The following is a 27243-nucleotide window of genomic DNA, read 5'->3' as shown; positions in this document are numbered from 1 at the left end:
GGTCACTGACCACAGGAATTGTTGTTGGCAAAAAAGCAAATCACTCAGTATGGGTATTAATGGTGATAGCCTTCAAAACTAGATTTTTGGGATTTAATACTGATATGCGGCCTTAAGGGAAATTAGCCATTTTGTAAACTGCGCAATGTGTGTCAAATTTAAGCTTAAATTCGTAAGTTTATGTATTTCGAGGAACATGGAAAGGTTTTCAAGCATCTCCAGTCACTTATTGCCACCTAGTGACAAAAAAACATTTTTCCAGTGCTTTATGTGCATGAATATGTGTGGCCAGTTCTTCAATCACAGGCATTTAAATGGCCCAAAAAATTGGTTTAAGAGCATGAATTCTATGCATGAACGGTCCACAACACATTCCGGGTTGATTTTACCACAGAGCTTTGATGATTTTTCTTCATTTATCATGGCATTTTTGCATAAGCTGTCTTTTTCCCAATATCAATTTGGCTTAATAATAACGCTTGCAATTGCTCAAATCAAATGTTACTACACTTTACGTTGTCATAATTAATTAACTAAATTACTTATTTAACTCTGAGCTATATTTATTACCCCAGAGAGAAGTGGTCCATCACCATATGAATGGTGCTTCATCCGAACAGATTCACTGCTCACGCCATTGAAACCGAAGCAATTTTCAACCTATTCTGGGTATGTGCTACTATTTTACCAATAAAGTAGCTCCTAGTTTGGTTTATCAATTGATTTTAAGCAAATAAATGCATTGCATGGTCTTGTATGCAAGTTAATAACACAATTCTCATGTAATTTTCATGGTGTTGAAATGTTCAAAATTTCCTGCCACAATGCATGCCCCCTAATTGGCCTTTGGATGTTGATTAATTAACACCTGTGTCATGTAATTAAGTATTGGACATGCAGATAATTGTTGCATGACTGCCTCGTGATATTTGGTTCCATTCTATGTGACCGGTTTGGGGCTTGAAGCATCATCCTCTGCCTATCAGTTGTCTTGGCGGTAACTCTGTTGACAAGGCCATTTTCTGTTGTCTAGTGATGTTAGTAAAACAGCTACAACTCTGGATCCGATGATCAAACAGGTGTGAAACTTCACAATGTAATAGTTGAATGGCTCATGTATTGGACTTCACAGAACAATTGCGATTCTGGGCGGGTGCGCCACTATTTAAGACCGCATATCAGTAATTATATTAAAATAGTTTTGCCCGCGGGGAATGCCCGTCTTGTACTCCTGCGTCATAGATAGTCTCAGTTCCGTCACAAGGCAACCGGCGATGCGTTGGGGTCAATTTTCTGGTTGAATGAGCAAGAAGTCACGTGGTGTAGCCAGGGCGATTTTCAGCGTGTTTAGTGCAGTTTTAGTGCATTTTTTGCTCTTCTCAGTCAGTCAGACGTTTGGTGCAGGGTGCTGTGAAAAGTTTAATTGAAAAACCACCAAAATGTTCAAGGGGATGTAGCTCAAAATTGAATCACAGAAGTATACCTTAATTTGTGATTTTATGTTAGGCCCGCCTCTTGGCTACGCAGTAAGGTGAAAATTAGTTGCAAGATAGTTGCTTAAAGCACCACCTAGGGGTCTTTTAGGCCCCCGATTAGTCATTATTTTAGCTAAATTGGCTGCAAAAAAATGTAAGATGGTTTTGCGAAAAAATGAATCACAAAAACCTCATCCAATTTGCAATTTAATGTTGGCCCTAACCCTTTTCTACGCAATGGCAAAAAAAATTGTCACAGGAAAGTTGCTTTGGTTGCCCCCTGGGACTGTTTTTGCTATCCTATAGGACAAAAGATCCTCCTGGAGGCTCCTCAGATCCTTGCTGTGTTTTGGCGGATGCAGCTGCAATCAATTTTTTTTCTCTATGAATAGTACCAGTAGATCTTCATGGGTCACTGACCACAGGAATTGTTGTTGGCAAAAAAGCAAATCACTCAGTATGGGTATTAATGGTGATAGCCTTCAAAACTAGATTTTTGGGATTTAATACTGATATGCGGCCTTAAGGGAAATTAGCCATTTTGTAAACTGCGCAATGTGTGTCAAATTTAAGCTTAAATTCGTAAGTTTATGTATTTCGAGGAACATGGAAAGGTTTTCAAGCATCTCCAGTCACTTATTGCCACCTAGTGACAAAAAAACATTTTTCCAGTGCTTTATGTGCATGAATATGTGTGGCCAGTTCTTCAATCACAGGCATTTAAATGGCCCAAAAAATTGGTTTAAGAGCATGAATTCTATGCATGAACGGTCCACAACACATTCCGGGTTGATTTTACCACAGAGCTTTGATGATTTTTCTTCATTTATCATGGCATTTTTGCATAAGCTGTCTTTTTCCCAATATCAATTTGGCTTAATAATAACGCTTGCAATTGCTCAAATCAAATGTTACTACACTTTACGTTGTCATAATTAATTAACTAAATTACTTATTTAACTCTGAGCTATATTTATTACCCCAGAGAGAAGTGGTCCATCACCATATGAATGGTGCTTCATCCGAACAGATTCACTGCTCACGCCATTGAAACCGAAGCAATTTTCAACCTATTCTGGGTATGTGCTACTATTTTACCAATAAAGTAGCTCCTAGTTTGGTTTATCAATTGATTTTAAGCAAATAAATGCATTGCATGGTCTTGTATGCAAGTTAATAACACAATTCTCATGTAATTTTCATGGTGTTGAAATGTTCATAATTTCCTGCCACAATGCATGCCCCCTAATTGGCCTTTGGATGTTGATTAATTAACACCTGTGTCATGTAATTAAGTATTGGACATGCAGATAATTGTTGCATGACTGCCTCGTGATATTTGGTTCCATTCTATGTGACCGGTTTGGGGCTTGAAGCATCATCCTCTGCCTATCAGTTGTCTTGGCGGTAACTCTGTTGACAAGGCCATTTTCTGTTGTCTAGTGATGTTAGTAAAACAGCTACAACTCTGGATCCGATGATCAAACAGGTGTGAAACTTCACAATGTAATAGTTGAATGGCTCATGTATTGGACTTCACAGAACAATTGCGATTCTGGGCGGGTGCGCCACTATTTAAGACCGCATATCAGTAATTATATTAAAATAGTTTTGCCCGCGGGGAATGCCCGTCTTGTACTCCTGCGTCATAGATAGTCTCAGTTCCGTCACAAGGCAACCGGCGATGCGTTGGGGTCAATTTTCTGGTTGAATGAGCAAGAAGTCACGTGGTGTAGCCAGGGCGATTTTCAGCGTGTTTAGTGCAGTTTTAGTGCATTTTTTGCTCTTCTCAGTCAGTCAGACGTTTGGTGCAGGGTGCTGTGAAAAGTTTAATTGAAAAACCACCAAAATGTTCAAGGGGATGTAGCTCAAAATTGAATCACAGAAGTATACCTTAATTTGTGATTTTATGTTAGGCCCGCCTCTTGGCTACGCAGTAAGGTGAAAATTAGTTGCAAGATAGTTGCTTAAAGCACCACCTAGGGGTCTTTTAGGCCCCCGATTAGTCATTATTTTAGCTAAATTGGCTGCAAAAAAATGTAAGATGGTTTTGCGAAAAAATGAATCACAAAAACCTCATCCAATTTGCAATTTAATGTTGGCCCTAACCCTTTTCTACGCAATGGCAAAAAAAATTGTCACAGGAAAGTTGCTTTGGTTGCCCCCTGGGACTGTTTTTGCTATCCTATAGGACAAAAGATCCTCCTGGAGGCTCCTCAGATCCTTGCTGTGTTTTGGCGGATGCAGCTGCAATCAATTTTTTCTCTATGAATAGTACCAGTAGATCTTCATGGGTCACTGACCACAGGAATTGTTGTTGGCAAAAAAGCAAATCACTCAGTATGGGTATTAATGGTGATAGCCCTCAAAACTAGATTTTTGGGATTTAATACTGATATGCGGCCTAAACTTTAAACAAGGGCACTTGGAATTGAACATTGTTATTAGAATATATGCACGAAACTGGAATTGTACGAAACAATCATTGGGAAATTTAATTCACGAAGAACGGCATTACAATAGAATTCTATCGCTACAGTGAAAATACGAACGGTGCGTTTGATATTTTATTAAGGCAAAAGTACACATTGCGCTTGAAATCGCTCCAGTCTTCATGATATAAACTGAGCAAAACACGACTCAAACGATGTTTCTGAAACATGAATTGGCAGCAGAGCCAGAATGCATTCAGTAAGAAACAAACAAACACACACACACGTGACAAGGCAGGGGAAGAAATGACACAAATTCACAAATCGTCGTTAACTCGCAGTAAATTATTCGTCACTTATAATATGAAGATGAAGTAATTGGAAAATAAAATCATAACATGAGTATTGAGAAAAAAACAATTCTATCATCCAGTGTTTGAACAATGTCATAATTTTGTCGTTGCAGGGAATCAAGTAAGGATCGAATTGGAAAACAACAAATGGAATACTGCAATTATTTCGTGGACAATTACTATTTCCATATCACAAAAGGCACTGATACACAAGTTTATAATGACGTTTGTTAAAAAATCTACCACTCAGAAAGTGCTGTTAAAAGAGACACAATTGGTAAAGACGATATTTTGGACAAAAACATTTATTCCGATGATCAATCTCAGTTAAATAATAACTACACCCAAATATAGAAACATATTAAACAGCAACAACAGTCGCATAATCAACTAGTTTGTCAAGATCAAAAGCATGTGTCCAGACATCTGAGGTTGGATCGTAAACTTCAACTGATGTCATTCTTTAAAACAAACATGATACAGTTTCATGAATCAGACACACAACAAACACAGGTAAGTTTTTCTAGAACGTTTTTCACTAAAAGTAAATTTTATAAGTTAACAAAAACAAACCAACAAACAACCGCAGACCCCTACACCACTAAACCGAATCACACATACAACCTTGTATAATACAAAGTGTTTTAAGTTTAAATTTAACAAACATTTTATGCAAGTTGTTAATCAAGTATAACATCGTATATCCCACTTGTCCCAGTTTCTCAACATTTACATTTTCACATAAAACGGGAAACAGTGGACTATAGTGACGTCATAATAGTAATTCTTACCTCAATCCACCCACAACATAAATCCTCCCATCAATAACACAAGCAGAGTGAAGCCAACGAGGGTTTAGGAGAGGAGAAACATATTTCCATTTGTTGACTCTAGGTTCGTATTCTTCAACTGTTTGCAGGGGGACGCCACCATCGCCATTCCAACCTCCTGTCAGATTTAAAGTAAAACTTTTTATTGTTTTTAGGTTAATACTTTATAGTTATATCTACCAGTTTTTATGTTTAGGATTCTTTTCAGGAAACTCCATTATATTTATCACGTGATACATTTACCGGTGACGAATATGAATTTGTATTTTATAAAATTTACACAAAAACCACTTACTGTTAATTTTATTACTTAACTTTTCATCACTAACCAATTGCATAGATCTTCCCTTTAATTTCTTCACATGCTAAACGACATCTTACTTCATTGAGAGAAGCGATTCTTGTGGAGGTTCCAACACGAATATCGTGGAATTCACATGATTGTAAGGGTTGTCTGCCATCATCCCATCCGCCCACAGAAAACAAAACATCTGAAGAAATTTTTTAAATCGGTTGTGTTAATATTTATTGTGACGTCATATTACGATTATGTTGTAATGTTACGTAACAAGCAATGAGGTAAGCACTGCGTTTAACGTACAAATAAGCGATCAGCTTTCAATTGAGGTTTTAATTGAAATTAATCAATACTAAAGTTCAAATTCATGTCATAAAGAACTACAAAATAAAGATGGAATATTTCCTGCATTTCTGGCAAGTTTAAGGCCGGCGTTTCACAACATTTTCATGTCCAAAAGTGAATATTGTTGGGGTAAATAGAGTGGATTTACTGATTAATTTAATTTATGGTTTACGGTTAATTATGTCGTTGTTTCAAATGCATGCCAACTATTTGGGACTGGGTCCAGTAATGAGACTATTCCTTCACATAAATTAACTCAGATGTATTCTTACTGTCAATTGGACACATTCCATGTTCACATCTTGGTTGTAACATGTTGAAACCACTTCTCCATCTGTCTTCTTGTACAGAATAACACAAAGTTGATGAGAATGTTCCTTGGTTTCCATCACCCCCCGTGAGATACAAGTCATCTAAATTTGTTTGTAATTAGTGAAAACAAGGTTATCCATAAAAGTTATAATTGTTGATCAACATCTAAATATTTACTATAAGTTTCCAAAAACATAGTTGAACAACGTTTAAGAATTGGTAACTTGTCAGCAAAGTGTCAGTAATACTGTTAAAAGTACAAAAAAAATTCGCAAATGCAGTCATGGCAGAATTCACAAATTTTTTTGGGGGTATTACTAACAAAAGTTAGGAAAAGCAATACAAATGATTTGGTTGGGAGATGAGAAGATAGTCATAAACCACACAAAAACACACTAGTGATAAACAAAAATAAATATTAACAAAACACTTTGTCTGCCACCGCGTTAATTTTTATTGCTATGACAATATGTGAGGGGGGCTTCCCCAATCCTTTATTCCTGGAACAGCCCCTGGTTTAGAAATCAACAATTTCAGAAATAACCACACCAACCTCCAACAACAGACGATGCAGCACAACGTCGACCTTCCGATAAATCAGCAATTTTTACCCAGTTTTTACTTTCCTCCAAATTCAACATCTCACAACTTTGTGTTGGACCTTCTCCACCCATTACATAAACATTTTCACCAAATTTGGCTGAAGTTGAGTTCACTCTGTCTGTGATCATTTTCTAAATAAATTTTGATCATTTTGAAACAATGCATTAAGGCAAAGTGATTAAAATGTTTCAATAAATAAAAGAAAAGTCTCTATCTTAAAACAAGTAACTCGGATAATAAAAAAAAACATGACATACTATGGAACATATTTTATTAAGTCATTGGCATGTTACACTAAACCAGGGCATGTTTGCATTATTATTTCATGTACAATCAAATCAACATAAAATTATTAGTGTCCAAGTTTTGCAACAAGTCCTGGCTGTTACTGGACTTTTGCTGTCTTGCTAATTTTAGTTAAAATTTACATTTACTTGCACATACAAAAAGCATGTATTTTTATGAGAAAGTATGTTAAAAAAGCAAATCTGCAAAACAGCAAGCAATGTACATACTGGGTAATGTTCATGTTGTTTTGTGGTAACATTCCATTTTACACAATCTCGTTTTGAATCTTCTCCACCAATGAGAAGAAATCCTGACAAATCTGAAACATAAACATTTGCTTGTTATGGTTTTGTTTGCAAACAATATTTTTTTGGGGTAATAACAGTGGTAACATATTTTTTTATGAAAGTTAAGTTGTTGCTTTGTTAATCAATCTTTTTGAATGGAGTTAGTATTTGTGTGTAGTATTTACACAAGCTTCATTTAAGTATTTAATTACTTTGACACCAGTATTTCTCAATACATTTTTGGTGAAGCACATCTTTCTATATTGGTCAGTTTTGATTTATTTGTTTAATCTCAGCACACAGAATTGTATCCCTAACTTGTTGGTAGACCTTTTAGGTCGAAACAGTGGCCATCTGTCTGCAGCTTATACACGATTCTAAAACAGTTGAATTGTCAATAAAAGTGCATATCAAACTTGATATACCGTTTCCTAAAGAGAGATTTTAAAAAGTTTCGGACCACACCTTATTCGAATAGAATATTATAAACACATAGATTTGCACTCTTTACACCAGATATCTCAACATTATACCGGTGAAATGAGGAGAACATAATATAGTAGGTGTTTGTTACGTCACAAGACGTCCACAACAAAATCACTGTGGTCGGGGGAAATAATTATTTCTTACTGGGAAGCATGTTGTCCATAACAGTGGTATAAATATGGTGGATAATGTGACAATATATAAAAAATATCACACCTGTTTTGACAGAAGTTGCTTTTTCACTTGTGCCAGGTTTTTCAAAGTTCATTGATAAAGCATCCATGACTGCATTGCTGCATTCTATGTTACCTCTTACTAGAGGCTGAAAAGAATTAAACATTTAAACTAATTATAAGCGAATCAACTAAAACAATTTACTTCATTTCTTATTGTGGTTGCAAGAGACTGAGTTGAAATAGATGAAAGATCAAGTTGTGAGAAAAGATTCACAAACAAATCCTCTCGATGGGAAAGATTGAAATTAACCCATCGAACCATTCCAGTAAATACAGCTTCTTCCATCTGCATTCAACAACTAATTTGTGACAACAAGTTAAGTAACTGTTAAAATATATCATAAAAAGGTTACTAACATGATCTGACTGCATTAAATTGTAAATCAAAACAGAAAACACAAATAGAAAGTAAAAATGTGACGTAAAATGTTTAATCACCACAAAAGCAACTTAAAACAAATATAAAAAGTTGATATTTATTGGTTTGATGTAAGGTTGTTACAAAAACATGCAGATAAGAACCCCTGGACCATAACCTACTAAAAATGTCTGTCGCAAAATATGATGTAAAAGTTACCAGTTCACTAATTCTTGTAAACAGCAAATGTTATGCAAAATACATGTTAAGTTTTAACTGCAGTTATTGCTGGAATTCACTTCTTTCTGTGTGAACACGAACAAACAACATTCACAGCTGGTGGCTGTGGATGAGGAACTGTTGATGAGTTTACCCAACCTTTTATAGTCGACATTTAATTTACCTTAACGTTCAAATCAAAAGTCTTGACGATTTTCTTCCACAATGCAAACAGAAAACACAAATTAATCATAATTACCCCTTTGTTTCTCTGTTTGATGATTGCAGACACATCACCAACATCAAGTTGCATGAAATCATCATGTTGTACAACTGTTGCAATGTTATCAACAATCATTTGGTTTGTTTTCTTTTCCACATCAGTAAGATTGTATCGAGTAGCATAAGCTCTTAGCTTCAAACAGTTGTCGGTTGAAGTCATTTTAAGGATGACTCGACAACAAAATGACTTCAATTCTGAAATTGTCAACAAAACAAAATTCAGCCACACCCAATTCAGAAGTGATATCTGTGCTCACTTCTCCATTGATTACAAATAATTTGTTTTGTCCCTGGTGTCAACAACGTGACAATAGTCAAACACAAAAATTTTAACTTAAAATATGCAAAATTGTCATGGTTTGCAAATAAATAAATACACATGTAGAACATATATACATATTGAAATAATCACTCTTAACACATTAACATCAGTAAAGATTAAAACTTGCATACCTTGCATCTGTGTATAATCAGCATCTTCCAACACTTCCAACACATTTTTCTCTGTTACTTCAATATCACCAGTGTAAATATAATCCAATACACTTTCCAGTCTTTTTGGTGGAATATTGTCAACCTTAATGAAATCTGAGTATTTCTCGCGCATCTATAAGAAAACAAAGTTAACCAATCACAACAAACACACACAATCCGGTCTAAAGAACTGACAAAATTCACAACCTTTCTGGTGCAGGAATATGGTATGTAATTTACATATAATAACATACATCAGTCCTGTTCAAATGAAAACATCACAAGGGCCATAGCAAAAATAAATCAATCTAGTAAGTTGCATTCTAGCATAGTTGCAAAGTTAAGCCAATGTAATTGTCGAGTAATAACAAAAACCACCTTAACATCTTAAAATTTAAACCTTAATATTGTAACAACTCAAACCAATGTCTGTCAGATATGCAAACACTAGACTAAGCTATTGCAACTGAGCCAATTGTGTCAAAACATGAGCTGGATGTGGGGATGGAGCCATGTGGTATGGATGCCTGGTGTAAACTAAAGGGGGTGAACAACTCTGGGCACTTATGTTCATAAAAGACAGATATAATTTTTTATGGTATGTTGCTCAATTGTTGAGATATTATACCACATATGAGTTTTGTCAACAAACTAAATTAATTTTAAAAAGTAAAGAGTTGTTGTTGTTGTCTAAATGACATTGTTTGCTTGATTGCAACAATGTATTTACGGACAGGGGACAACTATATGACAAACACTCAGGTTTCATATTATTTCTACAAAACAAACACACTTACCTCAACACCAAGTAAAGCATTAAAATAATCTGACATAGAACAAACAACAGCATCATGAATTGAATAGTTTTCTCCTTGGGAACAAAGTGTTCTGTTGCAAAATCGTTTTGTTTCTTTTCTGTCACTAAAACATCAATAGTTTTAACTTCAGTAAATCTCCATAAATTAAACTTACTTATTTAAAAAATTCATCACTTTCTGGTGATGCAAGTTTATTTCTTCTTGTGTTCGCTTCATTATGAAGACAAAAAGTTAAACTGACAGTCAATGAAATACCGGGATTAGTGTACAACCGTAAATTTTTGCAAAGAAATTGTTTTTATTTTTTGCAGCATTTCCGAGAACGAAACTAATGTCACACCGGAGGTGAACCAAAGTCCATGATTTCTATGACTCTGAGGTGAACCACCTTATCCCACGCTTGAGTGATCAGCAAGTAATATTTGATTTGAATTTAATTCAAATCCGCTGAATTAATGCAAAATTTGTTTTGACCATCAAACATTGAGTAACACATAAATTTTCAAACAAACTGATGTTTTTAAATATTTAAGCGTTGTACGAAAACTATTTCATTGTGTTGTAGATGGTGTTCTATTTTAGAAAACTCCGTATAGATCTGACACCATTTCAGCATAACAATCTTTTATTGAGATGGCAAAAACTTGACAGACATCAAACAGCAAATCCAAGAGTTCAGTTATCAATTTAAACGTTCGGTATCGAAATAGTCAGAATGGCATTGAGTTGAGTTGTTAGAGTAATCTGTTTTTTAGACAATGCATTACATCGCTTTTTAAACCCGCTTGCAACTTTCTTTCGAACAATAAACTTCTTCAAGTTAAAAATGCCTCCAGGTCAAGTCATGATGTGCCAGCGCGCTATAACTGCGTCCAGACAAGGCGGAGACACTGACACGTTTTTATCGGGGTCGCAAGCGAGTTAATTGTTTTACAGCGATGGTCGTGAAAGTTTTAAATGGTCGTTCAGAGTTACGTGAATGCGTGCGTAAACGCTCCAGGGTATAAAATTTCCACAAACATAACATCGGCAAGTAATCAACGTACATTATAAAAATACACATGCGTGTTCACTACACTCGCACATAATTACATGGAACATAATTACAAACAACATCTTTTATAATATAAGCACCAGGACAATGAAAATGTGTCGGCATATGCCATTGTTTTGGATTCCTGCGTGTCACTTAAATTACTTTCAGTTGCAGAAAATGCCAACGCTGTCGTTATGATAACTTCCAAGGAAAACAGGAAGGTTTCGTCTGATAGTAAATGTCTTGCTTTAAACCACGTAGGATTTTAAAATATCAAGCTCAGCAAAAACCTCAGTATCAATAAGTCGACGTCCCGTTGGTTTTACACCTTGTGTGGAAGATGGATGTTTAAAAGTTTTGATTTTTACTAAAATCTAATTAGTCTATTTCAAGTCATAATCTAACGATTGGTATTTTAGTAAAACTTCAATATTCAATCACCACTTGTAAAGAGAAGAAAATGAAATGTTTATTATCGTGTCTGCTGGTTGCTGTTCTACTTATCGGTGTGGAAGGTAAGAAAACCTTACCTTAACTAAACCAATGAAAAAATAACTCGACCATTTTTATTGTCACAATAATGGTGGCTATAAGTTTACTGCTTCTGTAAAACGGTTTCTGAGCTGGGGGTTCACCGTGTTCATTACCTGACCACGTGGACGGCTGAAACAAACGTGTTGAGAAAGCTTGTCTTGTAATGTTCCAACATATTATATTAGGTGGAAAACAAATAGTTGCGCTGTAAGTTGAACTGCACACGCATGAAGTAGTACAATTGTCCTGCAAAGATATTATGGGTTTTAAGATGTATTCTTAGGTTTCAGGTTAAGTATAAGCAGTGCAATCACTCTTCTTGTAGCATTTAACCATCACAAGATTTTTGCAGGTTGTCGTTTTCCTGCGAACAAGACTGGAGTTGATTATTACCGAAAAAATCCTACTATCCACCTTATGATTTTGTGTCGTACTATTGTCCATCTACAGGAAGTATTCCGAATGGTCTAGCGTGGAATTTGTGTCGACCCAGTGGTCATTGGTTGTTACCATCACCCACGTGCAATAATTGAAACGTTGTAAACGTGCAATGGTTGGAGACGATGAAACAAAACTTCCAACTACTAGAAGTATGTGTGTTGAAATTAATCCATTGTAAGAGTTAATAAATCAATTATTAGATTCCAGTCAGGATAATAAATACACGTGGAACTTTTATTATCTGGTTAAATAAATAGTTCACACTTTAAAGGAAAGCAGAATATAGAATTACGAAATCATTCAATTTCAAAATCGCAAAGTTGAAAACAGCAACTTTTAATAAGGCACTGTTGTAGCCGGTACGAAACTTAATGAAATCAGTGCAGAAACAATAAAGAAAAGTCTGTAACAGCAATGATGGAAATCAATCAAATGAAAAAAAAACATTTTTACATAACAAGGAAAATGGAAAAGTGGCAAAGAAATACAAGCGCAGGCAAAACAGACATTTAGGCAATTACAAATACACAAGCTGCCTAATTTATGTGATGCTTGCACTGAACACGATTGCTTGACCTCGTTTGTGCTTCAAGGTCATGGCTCACGTGGTACTAGGGCAACTTGTGACCTTTTGAAATTTGGAACTTTTTCTGCTTTTCTCAAGGTTTAATAATTGCTTCACTTGTAGTTGCAATTCCTGTTGCCTGAAATAAATACATTTAGTTACAGGGCGAATCAAACTTGTAGTGGGATCGAAGCATAAACAACATCTCCTATGTCATAGGCACTTTAAGAGTCGGTTTAAAGTCATTGTTGTGTGGATTCGAATCTTAACCAACTTACCGCTCAACGATCATTGTCATGAGATGTTCGTCTTTGTCTTCTTCTTCCTTCTTCTTCATCATCTTCTGGAGGACATGTTGTTCGAACGTGTAAAGTTCCGTCTCCTGTTCCTCACTCACCTTCTTCCCTGAAACGAAGATGATGGGAAGATGAGGATGATATTCTCACAAATTTGAGGTTGAAATGATCACAAAATTCATATTATTGGATCCATGCTTGTGTATTTTATATTCGTTTGTCAATAAACAACTTACTGAAGGCACTGAATCCAACCGGTCCGTTTCTACAAATGTTGATGAACCTGGCGATGTCTTCTAGAATAACGAAAGGAGCGGGAAGCCAAGGTCTGTCACAAAACTCTTCAACAACATCGAATCTTTGGTAACTCCAGAATATTCCTGCGCGGTCTTCAATCGTTTGGAATGTGTAACTATAGAAATCATAAACTTACATCTACACGACATGCAAATCATTCATTTCACTTGACCTTGTTAATGGAGTTTAAACAAATTCGACAAAATAACCCAAGATAAATGTTTTTTAGTAATGTTCCAGGCAGTAGACGCAAATACTTTTAACCACACAAGAGTACAAACCTGAACATGGCGATGAGTAGATTGAGCATAAGAATGTTCGAGAATAACATGTAGAAGCAAGTCAACAAAGCCGATACTATCCCGTAACCTGGGGAATTACCAGCAAACTTAAAACAAACTCCATTTTGGAAATTAGCCCACATTGACCGTTTGCAATTTGATATGCCACAAATCGAGGCAGTGGTCCTCATAATGGGCACTAGCGCCCCCTGGGGACCGTTTGCAATTTGAATTAGACTCCAATAAAAAATTAGCAGGTCAACATTTTGTGCTCACTTCAGTTATGATATCGTCAGGTTATTTCCTATGCACTTTGAGGATGATTTAAAATTTACAAAACTTACGTTGTTGTGTCATAATTGCAGATTGCAAGAGTTTGAGATACAGTTAATGATTAAGACACTTACTGTTTTGTGCAACAGTCGCATTTCCAAGCTCGTTTCCATAAAGTTGCCAGTAAGGAACCCTGATAATGTTGTTGTAGACACTCAAGAGGAAAGTGTCAACCGACGTAATGTTTAATGTGTTCGTGTAACTAGAAAGTAAATGTACTTTGAAGTAATAACTTCCTGTTAACGCGTACAAACTGACTGCTTACGTTTTTGTCGGGTTTGGATAATTGTTGACGGAAAGAAGAATGACGCCATAACTGAGAAATATGAAACCCATAATGGAAAGGAAAATCACCAAATCCTTCAACTGTGGACAAAATATTGGGTTGACGATCCAACAAACACACCTTAAATGTTCTTGTGCATTTCATAAAACTTATGTCTGATAAACGAAGTTAAAAATATATAAACAGGAAAATGATATGAATTATGTGAGCTGCAGACAGATGGCCACTGTTTCGACCTGTCAGGTCTCATCAGTGCAGCTTGATGTGATTGTGGACGATCTTGCCGTCCAAACTTTAAACCAAGCTGCACTGATGTTACCTGAAAGGTCGAAACAGTGGCCATATGTCTGCAGCTCACAGGAGTTAAAAATATCCGTTCCAACTCACCATTCTCCTCATCATGTACACCTTGGGCCCGAAGTATTTGAACACGAGGTAGACTTGGAAACACCTGATGTACATGGCGAACAAAGCAATACACAGGAATATTTTACCCGCGTACCATAAGTTGTCGCCAAACGCCGAGGACCACATTACCCCCAGGCCTGGAGACAATACTAAGGTTATAAGGTAACACAACAATGTATTAATTTTTATACAACCACGCCTATATTCGTTTATTGGTGGATTGAGAATTAATGAGGAACAAAACTTCTAAGATGTAAATTTTACATCAGCTATATGGGCAATATTGTTCACATTATAGATTCCCAAAACCGGTTAACGTTTTTCGATAAAGTAAATTGTAATGGAGTGGTTTTCTCCATTGTGTTTGTTAAATTGTCCACTGGACTTTCAGATCAGTAACTTAAAAGGCAAAGCCTTCTGGTCGAAACCTAAACATGTGTATTTAACGCTTCCCATCCAATAGAAGCATGTTGAAATATGAGAGTAAGTTTGTGGAAAAGTCTACGGTTTATAGGAAAGCACATGATGCAGTCTAATGACAAATCCCAAGGAAGGGTAACCAGTTGCTCACTGTACGATAAAAAGTTTAAAGGCATCGCCGACACGACTCTATAACAGGTGTCTTTTCATATGTCGGACCAGCGATTTGAATAACACGACTTAATAATGTATAAATTATAGCAATATAGGAAAAGATACCTTGGCTAAGTTTGAGTGTTGGTGTAAATGTTAATAGTAAATGCAGCCAACTTAGTTCAAACCTCAGGTAATCAGCCAGAAAACGAGGTTATTATTTATTTGGAATCGAACCGAATCCTACATTTAATTTGTTTCACCAAACTTCTTACAAGGGCACTTGGAATTGAACATTGCTATTAGAATATATGCACGAAACTTGAACTTTACGAAACAAACATTGGGAAAATAATTTCACAAATAACGGTATTAGAATAGAATTGTGTCGCTACAGCGAAAATACGAACGGTGCGTGTGATTTTGTATTAAGGCAAAAGTACACATTGCGCTTGAAATCGCTCCAGTCTTCATGATATATACTGAGCAAAACACGACTCAAACGATTTTTCTGAAAGATGAATTGGCAGCAGAGCCAGAATGCATTCAGTAAGAAACAAACAAGCACACACACACGTGACAAGGCAGGGGCAGAAAAGACACAAATTCACAAGTCGTCGTTAACTCGCAGTAAATTATTCGTCACTTATAATATGAAGAGGAAGTAATTGGAAAATTATAACATGAGTATTGAGGAAAAAACAATTCTATCATCCAGTGTTTGAACAATGTCATAATTTTATGGTTGCAGGGAATCAAGTAAGGATCGAATTGGAAAACAACAAATAGAATATTGGAATTATTTCGTGGATAATTACTATTTCCATATCACAAAAGACACTCACACACAAATACATAATTACGTTTTTTTTTAAATATACCACTCAGAAAGTGCTGTTAAAGGAGAAACAATTGGTAAAGACGATATTTTGGATAAAAACATTTATTCCGATAATCAAACTCAGTTAAATAATAACTACAACCAAATATGGAAACATATTAAACAGCAACAACAGTCGCATAATCAACTGGTTTGTCAAGATCAAAAGCATGTTTCCAGACATCTGAGGTTGGATCGTAAACTTCAACTGATGTCATTCTTTAAAACAAACATGATACAGTTTCACGAATCAGGCACACAACAAACAAAGGCAAGTATTTCTACAACATTTTTCATTAAAAGTAAATTTTATAAGTTAACAAAAACAAACCAACGTACACCTGCAGACCCCTTCACCACTAAACCAAACCACAAATACAACCTTGTATAATACAAAGTGTTTTAACTTTAAATTTAACAAACATTTTATGCGTGTTGTTAATCAAGTATAACATCATATATCCCACTTGTCCCAGTTACTCAACATTTACATTTTCACATAAAACGGGAAACAGTGGACTATAGTGACGTCATAATAGCAATTCTTACCCTCCACCCACAACATAAATCCTCCCATCAATAACACAAGCAGAGTGAAAGTAACGAGGTTTTAGGAGAGGAGAAACATATTTCCATTTGTTGACTCTTGGTTCGTATTCTTCAACTGTTTGCAGGATGCCATTCCAACCTCCTGTCAGATTTAAAGTAAAACTTTTTATTGTTTTTAGGTTAATACTTTATAGTTATATCTACCAGTTTTTATGTTTAGGATTCTTTTCAGGAAACTCCATTATATTTATCACGTGATACATTTACCGGTGACGAATATGAATTTGTATTTTATAAAATTTACACAAAAACCACTTACTGTTAATTTTATTGCTCAACTTTTCATCACTAACCAATTGTATAGATCTTCCCTTTAATTTCTTCACATGCTAAACCCCATCTTGCTTCATTGAGAGAAGCGATTCTTGTGGAGGTTCCAACACGAACATCGTGGAATTCACATGATTGTAAGGATTGTCCGCCATCATCACCAACTCCGCCCACAGAAAACAAAACATCTGAAATTTTCTTTAAGTCGGTTGTGTTAATATTTATTGTGACGTCATATTACGATTGTTTTGTAATGTTACGTAACAAGCAATGAGGTAAGCACTGCGTTTAACGTACAAATAAGCGATTATCTTTAAATCGAGGTTTTAATTGAAATATGCAATATTAAATTTAAATTCAAGGCATAAAGAACTATAACATAAAGATGGAATATTTCCTGTATTTCTGGTGAGTTTAAGGTCGGCGTTTCACAACATTTTCATGTCCAAAAGTGAATATTGTTGGGGTAAATAGAGTGGATTTACTGATTATTTAAATTTGTGGTTTCCGGTTAATTATGTTGTTGTTTCAGATGCATGCCAACTAATTAGGCCTGGGCCCAGTCATGGGATTATTCCTTCACATAAATGAACTCAGATGCATTCTTACGGGCAATTGAACACATTCCATGTCCATATCTTGGTTGTAACATGTTGAAACCATTTCTCCATCTGTCTTCTTGTACAGAATAACACAAAGTTGATGAGAATGCTCCTTGGTTTCCTTGACCGCCCGTGAGATACAAGTCATCTAAATTTGTTTGTATTTTGTAAACACAAGGTTGTCCATAAAAGTGATAATTGTTGATAAACACCTAAATATTCACCAAATATTTACTAAAAGTTTCCAAAAACATAGTTGGACAATTTTCTGTTCAACAATTGGTAACTTGTCAGTAATACTGTTACAAGTCCAAAAAAACACAAATTTTCTCAGGGTTATTACTAACAAAAGTTATGGTGAGCAATAAGAATGAGTTGGTTGAGAGATGAGAAGATAGTCATAAACCACACAAAGGCACACTAGTGATAAAAAGAACAGCCCCCAGTTTAGAAATCAACAATTTTAGAAATAACCACACCAACCTCCAACAACAGACGATGCAGCACAACGTCGACCTTCCGATAAATCAGCAATTTTTACCCAGTTTTTACGTTCCTCCAAATTCAACATCTCACAACTTTGTGTTGGACCATTTCCACCCATTACATAAACATTTTCACCAAATTCGGCTGAAGTTGAGTTCACTCTGTCTGTGATCATTTTCTAAATAAATTTTGATCATTTTGAAACAATGCATCAAGGCAAAGTGATCAAAAAGTTTCACTAAATAAAAGAAAAGTCTCTATCTTAAAACATGTAACTCTAATAATAGAAAAAAAGATGGCATACTATGGAACATATTTTGTTAAGTCATTGGCATATTACACTAAACCAGGGCAAGTTTGCATTATTATTTCATGTGCAATCAAATCAACAAAAAATTATTAGTGTCCAAGTTTTGCAATAAATTCTGGCTGTTACTGGACTTTTGCTGTCTTGCTAATTTTAGTTAAAATTTACATTTACTTGCACAAACAAAAAGCATGTATATTAATAGGAAAATATGTTAAATAAGCAAAACTATATGACAGCACGCAATGTACATACTGGGTAATGTTCATGTTGTTTTGTGGTAACATTCCATTTCACACAATCTCGTTTTGATTTATTGCCACCAATGAGAAAAAATCCTGACAAATCTGAAACATAAACATTTGCTTGTTATGGTTTTGTTTGCTAACAATATTTTTTTGGGGGTAATAACAGTGGTAACATATTTTTTTATGAGGGTAAAGTTGTTGCTTTGTTAATCAATCTATTTGAATGGAGTTAGTATTTGTGTATAGTATTTACACAAGCTTCATTTAAGTGTTTAATTACTTTGACACCAGTATTTCTCAATGCTTTTTTGGTGAAGCACATCTTTCTATATTGGTCAGTTTTGATTTATTTGTTTAATCTCAGCACACAGAATAGTATCCCCAACTTGTTGGTAGTTGACTGTCCATGGATTCTGACCACATGTTTGTAATATGATTTGCCACGAGTAAATCTTAAGTGGGAAATTGAGTGGGGCTTAAAGTTAGGGGAGTACAAATGCTATAAGGGTGGTTGTAGAATACAAGCCCTTTCTTAACCCCACCTTGCAGTTCTCCAACTGGTATTATAACGTCGGTCAAGTTTAAAATGCACTTTTATTGACAATTCAACAGTTTTAGAATCGTTTCCAAAAGTCAGATTTTGAAAAGTTTCGGACCGCACCTTATTCAAATAGAATATTATAAAGATATACAAATTTGGGCTCTTTACACCAGATATCTCAAAATTATACCAGCGAAACGAGGAGAACATAATATAGTAGGTGTTTGTTATGTCACAAGACGTCCACAACAAAATCACTGTGGTCGGGGGAAATAATTATTTCTTACTGGGGAGCATGTTGTCCATAGCAGTGGTATAAATATGGTGGATAATGTGATAATATAAAAAAAAATATCACACCTGTTTTGGCAGAAGTTGCTTTTCCACTTGTTCCAGGTTTTTCAAAGTTCATTGAAAAAGCATCCATGACTGCATTGCTGCATTCTATGTTACCTCTTACTAGGGGCTGAAAAGAATTAAACAATTAAACTAATTATAAGCGAATCAACTACAACAATTTACTTCATTTCTTATTGTGGTTGCAAGAGACTGATTGGAAATAGATGAAAGATCAAGTTGCGAGAAAAGATTCACAAACAAATCCTCTCGAAGTGAAGGATTGAAATTAACCCATCGAACCATTCCAGTAAAAACAGCTTCTTCCGTCTGCATTCAATAACTAATTTGTGACAACAAGTTAAGTAACTGTTAAAATATATCATAAAAAGGTTACTAACATGTTCTGACTGCATCAAATTGTAAATTAAAACCGAAAACACAATTAGAAAGTAAAAATGTCACATAAAAAGTTTAATCACCACAAAAGCAACTTAAAACAAATATAAAAAGTTGATATTTATTGGTTTGATGTAAGGTTGTTACAAAAACATGCAGATAAGAACCCCTGGACCATAACCTACTAAAAATGTCTGTCGCAAAATATGATGTAAAAGTTACCAGTTCACTAATTCTTGTGAACAGTATATGTTATGCAAAATACATGTTAAGTTTTAACTGCAGTTATTGCTGGAATGCACTTCTTTTTGTGTGCACACAAACAAACAACATTGAGAGCTGGTGGCTGTGGATGAGGAACTGTTGATGAGTTTACCCAACCTTTTATAGTCAACATTTAATTTACCTTAACGTTCAAATCAAAAGTCTTGACGATTTTCTTCCACAATGCAAACAGAAAATACAAATTAATTATAATTACCCCTTTGTTTCTCTGTTTGATGATTGCAGACATATCACCAACATCAAGTTGCATGAAATCATCATGTTGTACAACTGTTGCAATGTTATCAACAATCATTTGGTTTGTTTCCTTTTCCACATCAGTAAGATTGTATCGAGTAGCATAAGCTCTTAGCTTCAAACAGTTGTCGGTTGAAATCATTTTAAGGATGACTCGACAACAAAAGGACTTCAACTCTGAAATTGTCAACAAAACAAAATTCAGCCACACCTAATTCAGAAGTGATATCTGTGCTCACTGCTCCATTGATTACAAATAATTTGTTTTGTCCCTGGTGTCAACGTGACAATAGTCAAACACAAAAATTTTAACCTAAAGTATGCAAAATTGTCATGGTTTGCAAATAAATAAATACACATGTAGAACATATATGTTGAAATAATCACTCTTAACACATTAACATAAGTGAAGATTAAAACTTGTATACCTTCCATCTGTGTATAATCAGCATCTTCCAACACTTCCAACACATTTTCCTCTGTTACTTCAATATCGCCAGTGTAAATATAATCCAATACACTTTCCAGTCTTTTTGGTGGAATATTGTCAACCTTGATCAAATCTGAGTATTTCTCGCGCATCTATAAGAAAACAAAATTAACCAATCACAACAAACACAACCAATCTGGTCTAAAGAACTGACAAAAATTTACAACTTTACCATTTGGAATATGATATGTAATTTACATATAATAACATACATCAGTCCCGTTCAAATAGAAACATTACCATAGCAAAAAATAAATCAATCTAGTAAGTTGCATTCTAGCATAGTTACAAAAGTTAAGCCAATGTAATTGTCGAGTAATAACAAAAACCACCTTAACATCTTAAAAATTTAAACCTTAATATTGTAACAACTCAAACAAATGCTTATCAGATATGCAAACACTAGACTAAGCTGTTGCAACTGAGCCAATTGTGTCAAAACATGAGCTGGATGTGGGGATGGAGCCATGCGTTATGGAGGCCTGGTGTAAACTAAAGGGATGAACAACTCTGGGTATGTATGCTCACAAAAAACAGGTATAAAATATTATGGTTCGTTCCTCAATTGTTGAGACCACATGACCTATGAGTTTTGTCAACAACTAAATTAATTTTAAAAAGTAAAGAGTAGTTGTTGTTGTCTAAATGACATTTTTTGCTTGATTGCAGCAATGTATTTACGGACAGGGGACAACTATACGACAAACACTCAGGTTTCATATTATTTCTACAAAACAAACACACTTACCTCAACACCAAGTAAAGCATTAAAATAATCTGACATAGAACAAACAACAGCATCATGAATTGAATAGTTTTCTCCTTGGGAACAAAGTGTTCTGTTGCAAAATCGTTTTGTTTCTTTTCTGTCACTGAAACATCAATAGTTTAACTTCAGTAAATCTGCATAAATTAAACTTACTTGTTTAAAAAATTCATCACTTTCTGGTGATGCAAGTTTATTTCCTCTTGTGTTCGCTTCATTATGAAGACAAAAAGTTAACCTGACAGTGAATGAAATACCGGGTCTAGTGTACAACCCTAAATTTTTGCAAACTAATTCTTTTTATTTTTTGCAGCATTTCCGAGAACGAAACTAAGGTGACACCGGAGGGGAACCACCTTTACACCACGCTTGAGTGATCAGAAAGTAATATTTGATTTTTTTCAGTTAAATTAATTCAAAATTTATTTTGACCATCAAACATTGAGTGACACATAAATTTTCAAACAAACTGATGCTTTTAAATATTCAAGCATTATACGAGAACTATTTCGTTGTGTGATCGGTTTTTAAAAAACATTTGGCCTTGGTCTATTTATAGCTTCAACAGATAAATATATATACGTATGTGGAGTTTATTCAACTAGAACAGTACATCCCAACCAGTGGGTCGCATTTCTAAATGTTACAGTTTTCTGTTAGATCACGAAATTGTTGCATGTCATTCGTTTGGTCATATCTCATTGTGGGTCGCACAATAAAACTTGCATTAAAAGTGGGTCGCGAACTGAAAAAGGTTGGGAAGCACTGCAATAGAATGTGATGTATCATCTACCAAATTTTGCCGCCAAGTTCCGAACATAGCTGTAAGAACGTCAAAGCAACAATAGCACAAATTTTGCAACACAGAACACCACAAATATTAAAAGACAAAAAAGCTTGTCTTATAATGTTCCAACATATTATATTAGGTGAGAAACAATAGCTGTAAGTTGTACTGCACACGCATGAAGTAGTACAATTGTCCTGCAAACATATTATCGGTTTTAAGAAGTATTCTTAGGTTTCAGGTTAAGCCGTCGTGCTATTGCCCATGTACAGGAAGTACTCCGAATGGTCTAGCGTGGAATTTGTGTGACTCCGATTGGTCATTGGTTGTTACCATCACCCACGTGCAATAATTCAAACGTTGTAAACGTGAAATGGTTGGAGACGATGGGATAAAACTTCCAACTACTAGAAGTATGTGTGTTGTAATTAACCCATTGTAAGAGTTAATAAATCAATTATTAGATTCCAGTCAGGATAATAAATACACGCGGGATTTTTATTATCTGGTTAAATAAATAGTTCACCCTTTAAAGTATTACAAAGGAAAGCAGAATGTTTAAGTTATGAAATCATTCAAAATCGCAAAGTTGAAAACAGAAATTGTAATAAGGCACTGATGTAGCCGGTTCGAAAAGAAATCAGTTCAGAAACAATAAAGAAAAGACTGTAACAGCAATGATGGAAATCAATCAAATGAAAAAGAAACATTTTTACATAACACCGAAAATGGAAAAGTGGCAAAGAAATACAAGCGTAGGCAAAAGGACATTTAGGCAATTACAAATACCCAAGCTGCCTCATTTATGTGATGCTTGCACTAGACACGATTGCTTGACCTCGTTTGTGCTTCAAGGTCATCGCTCACGTGGTAATAGGGCAACTTGTGACCTTTTGAAGTTTCGAACTTTTTCTGCTTTTCTCAAGGTTTAATAATTGCTTCACTTGTAGTTGCAATTCCTGTTGCCTGAAATAAATACATTTAGTTACAGGGCGAATCATACTTTTAGTGGGATCGAAGCATAAACTACATCTTCTATGATATAGGAACCACGGCTACTTGAAATAAAACATGCCAATGCAAGGACTTGTTTTGTGAGATTAAAGATAGGACTAAGGCTTTGCGGCAGAAATTCATCATTTTTAAAGCAAATCCTACCAAGCTTTACGATTTGTTGTGAATTAAATCAAGTTCTTTCAACGCAAACGTTTGATCCAGAAGAATCGGTTTAAAGTCATTGTTGTGTGGATTCGAATCCTAACCAACTTACTGCTCAACGATCATTGTCATGAGATGTTCGTCTTTGTCTTCTTCTTCCTTCTTCTTCATCATCTTCTGGAGGACATGTTGTTCGAACGTGTAAAGTTCCGTCTCCTGTTCCTCACTCACCTTCTTCCCTGAAACGAAGATGATGGGAAGATGAGGATGATATCCTCACAAACTTGAGGTTGACATGATCACAAAATTCATATTATTGACTCCATGCTTGTGTATTTTATATTCGTTTGTCAATAAAAACTTACTGAAGGCACTGAACCCAACCGGTCCGTTTCTACAAATGTTGATGAACCTGGCGATGTCCAAAAAGGTCGGCCCAGCAATTTGAATAGCACGCCTTAATATTGTCTAAATCAAGAGTTCTTAAACTGGGAGCGCGGCCGCTAGAGGGCCGTGGAAGGTTGACAAGGGGGACCTCAAATTTTTCGAATACCCGTCTAGCGACCAAGCAGCAATCTATCCATGTTTAGTATTTCAGTTTTCAAAAATCTTACGATTAATTTGAGCGAAGATTTGGTCTTGCAGGGACCGTTTGCAGAGAAATGAACACGCCGGGAATCTGACTCCTAAGACTATAAAAACATCTGCCAAAAAACTATCTTTGCGACTTTTTAATCAAAACATAAAACGCTAAACAAACATACCTTGTTTCAAAACAAACAACGTTAAATGCAACGACGAGAGTTATACTTCAATTGCTTTTGTCTCGCTCAGTCCGTTTTCTCGTTTCCTCTCCCTAGCTTAAGGCTGTGTGGCGGTATTTATAATATCATCGAAATGAGAAAAATGCGAATATGGACGGATTATTATAAAAAGTCAATGTGAAATTAAAACTAAATCCGATCAGCACATATGTTCGAGATTAACCCATCTGTCGTAGAGAACGAATTGATTAACACAAAAAATAACAGATGCGTACGTACGCGAAGTAATCGAATTTCACAATTTAACACAAAAATGACATTTAATCACAAAGTTTCGCTGCAGTGGTTTATCGAAAAAGCGCCACTAGCAAGGGATTGTCTTAAATTTAAATAACTGTGACGCGATAATGTTCATTATGTTGACAATAGTAGTTTTAGATTAATGTCTGGTTGTTTTGCACTTGTGAGTGGGAAGACAAAAGCACGGAACAAACCCGACTGTACAGCAGACCCGCGGTGTGAATTGTCTTTCACTTAACCACGTAATAAACATCCCCCATCCCTCTCATTGATGAGCGATATTAAAAACGAATAAGAAGATGTTTTTGAATAGGATTTTTTCGGGGAGTTGGGAACGCAAGATTTAACAGAAAATGTCTTGGGGCCGCGACCAAGAAAGTTTAAGAACCACTGCTCTAAATTATAGCAGTATAGGAAAAGATGTTAATAGTAAATGTAGACAACTTAGTTCAAACCTCAGGTAATCAGCCAAAACACGAGGTTATTATTTATTTGGAATCAAACCGTACCCGAATGTCATCACCGAATCCTATATTAAATTTGTTTTACCAAACTTTTAACAAGGGCACTTGGAATTGAACATTGCCATGGGAATATATGCACAAAACTGGAATTGTACGAAATAAACATAGGGAAATTTAGTTCACGAATAACGGCATTAGAATAGAATTGTGTCGCTACAGCGAAAATACAAACGGTGCGTGTGATTTTGTATTAAGGCAAAAGTACACATTGCGCTTGAAATCGCATGATATAAACTGAGCAAAACACGACTCAAACGATGTTTCAGAAAGATGAATTGGCAGCAGAGCCAGAATGCATTCAGTATTCGGACCCTTTCTTGTGAAGCAAGGGCGAAGTGAGGTAAAGAGGTACAGTTGTATCTTTACTTGTTTCTCCACCAGGGCCGTACATATCAAGATAGCCTATTCATTGTCGACCGACTCCTTCATTGGAGCCCTTCGACGGTTCATCGGTCGTCGTGGACGTCCAAACCAGATCTTCAGCGACAACGGCACGAATTTCGCCGGAGCCGAGCGTATCCTGCGTGAAGAACTGAAGAAGCGGAACCAACAGCAGATTCACCAATATCTGCAACAACGCGAAATTGCATGGAGTTTTAATCCCCCCACTGCCAGCCACATGGGTGGGGTATGGGAGCGCATGATACGCTCTGTGCGCAAAATTCTCAACGCCCTGCTCTCGGAACAGACGTTGTCTGTCCCAGTGACGTTCGATCCGAAGGATGAGGAGCCCTTTACTCCCAATCATTTGCTGCTGCAACGTGCAGCGCCGAATATGCCCCCAGGATTGTTCACGGGGAAGGACTGTTACCATCAAAACCGGTGGCGCCAGGTACAATACCTGGCCGATCAGTTTTGGAGGCGATGGTCTCGCGAGTACCTGCCTACGCTCATGCCCAGATCGAAGTGGGCAAGTGGACATTCGAATTTTTATGGTAAATGACGTGGTTCTTGTGGCGGATGACAACCAGCCCCGGAGCAAGTTGCTCCTGGGTCGAGTGGTTGAGGAACTTCCTGATCGGAAAGGAGTTGTGCGTCAGGTGATCGTGAAGACTCACACTGGTGCGTTAAAACGCCCAATCGCAAAATTGTGCTTATTGTGCCGCGACGTCGCGATGCGTGATTAGTTGCGAGTTAACTGTTTTCGCAATTACTGTCCGATGTTTGTTTGTTGTGTTGACATGTACTCCTTGTATTCGTACATTGTGGGGGGGGGGGGGGGGGGGTATGTTACATCTTATTTGCCAGCAATTACCTGATTTCTATTTTTGTGCCTTTTTCCCTTTCACTGCTATAATTGTTGCAGTCTATTGTAGTTTGTGACGTAACAGTTAACGGGTAGTTTTGTTGAACTGAAAACGTGGTTAAGTCCTTTTTTGTGTCTGACTTCCGTGGAGCACGGTTCTATGTCGCAAAGAACTTAATTATCGGTGAGTTGCTTATGCGAATTGGATAAACTGTATTATCGTTAACCTTGATTGCTATTTGAACGCAATGGCTTAAGATGCCATTCGTTGTACCTTGGACTTCGTCACGTCACCAGTCGAAATGATTGCTGCAAGTTGTTGTGCGTATTCTCTGACGTTTGCGAGAAATAAAATGAATTGAATTGAATTGAATTGAAATTGAATTGGAAAGTAAATGAGTCAGACAAGTTACATACACTGCTTTGTTTATTCTTAGAGTGTTCGTGCCATTTAATAAAGCGGTGTTTGTGGTTTGTTATCACAACAATTGATAAGCATTGTGCGTAATGTCGTAACGGGTATTTGTGACTATACATTGCATCTTTGTTTAGGCGTAACACTGAACTAGCAATTTATTCGTTTGCATGCCGGTTCCGAAAACAGTTGGTGAGCCTGTATTGATTGTAAATTTAAAGTACATTTGTTGATGTGATGCATTTTGTGCAGAAACCGTCTTCTTTGTCCGAATAAAAAACTGCGAATATTTTCGGAGGAAGTTCAGGAGGCGCGTTTTAACCTTTCCCTCGTGTGACGTTCCGCTCCACGAACCGGGGAGTATCTAACGGGCGTTATAGTGGTTGATTGTGGCGAATTAATCTAATCATTTATGACACGAATTCGTAGGTAACGCAACTGCCAAGC

The 27243-nt window shown here is 36.1% G+C and overlaps 4 protein-coding genes across 4 annotated transcripts in view; 1 reads left to right on the top strand and 3 right to left on the bottom strand.

The window, feature by feature from the left end:
* LOC145917260 (kelch-like protein 7) overlaps positions 1-23859 on the bottom strand; it is a 48826-nt gene extending 24967 nt beyond the window's left edge. Inside the window, exons 1-8 of the mRNA XM_083002936.1 lie at positions 23832-23859; positions 23660-23786; positions 23280-23355; positions 20775-20928; positions 20306-20523; positions 19612-19755; positions 7926-8031; positions 7164-7255 (exon numbers count right to left, since the gene is read on the bottom strand). Of these exons, the coding sequence (XP_082859062.1) occupies positions 7164-7255; positions 7926-8031; positions 19612-19755; positions 20306-20523; positions 20775-20928; positions 23280-23355; positions 23660-23786; positions 23832-23859 (945 nt within the window). The remainder of the gene's footprint in view (positions 1-7163; positions 7256-7925; positions 8032-19611; positions 19756-20305; positions 20524-20774; positions 20929-23279; positions 23356-23659; positions 23787-23831) is intronic.
* On the bottom strand, positions 4071-6751 carry LOC145917802 (kelch-like protein 35). The gene is made up of 5 exons (XM_083003088.1): positions 6599-6751; positions 6006-6146; positions 5420-5581; positions 5052-5208; positions 4071-4721 (listed from the first exon to the last, which is right to left on the bottom strand). The coding sequence occupies exons 1-5, from the start codon at positions 6717-6719 to the stop codon at positions 4622-4624; spliced, it is 681 nt and encodes a 226-aa protein (XP_082859214.1). The 5' UTR covers positions 6720-6751; the 3' UTR covers positions 4071-4621.
* Positions 12709-19516, bottom strand: LOC145911536 (transient receptor potential cation channel subfamily M member 2-like). The gene is made up of 8 exons (XM_082998923.1): positions 19450-19516; positions 14553-14710; positions 14145-14245; positions 13954-14081; positions 13547-13634; positions 13205-13380; positions 12951-13077; positions 12709-12811 (listed from the first exon to the last, which is right to left on the bottom strand). Exons 1-8 carry the CDS (start codon positions 19514-19516, stop codon positions 12709-12711), a joined length of 948 nt encoding a protein of 315 aa, XP_082855049.1.
* A 1568-nt stretch (positions 23860-25427) lies between the features above and the next one.
* On the top strand, positions 25428-26078 carry LOC145917244 (uncharacterized). Its single transcript, XM_083002935.1, has one exon. It carries the CDS (start codon positions 25428-25430, stop codon positions 26076-26078), a length of 651 nt encoding a protein of 216 aa, XP_082859061.1.
* The last annotated feature ends 1165 nt before the right edge of the window (positions 26079-27243 follow it).

Source organism: Ascidia mentula, chromosome 1, assembly GCF_947561715.1.
Source record: "Ascidia mentula chromosome 1, kaAscMent1.1, whole genome shotgun sequence".
Classification (NCBI taxonomy): domain Eukaryota; kingdom Metazoa; phylum Chordata; class Ascidiacea; order Phlebobranchia; family Ascidiidae; genus Ascidia; species Ascidia mentula.
This window is presented reverse-complemented; position numbering and strand designations above follow the sequence as displayed.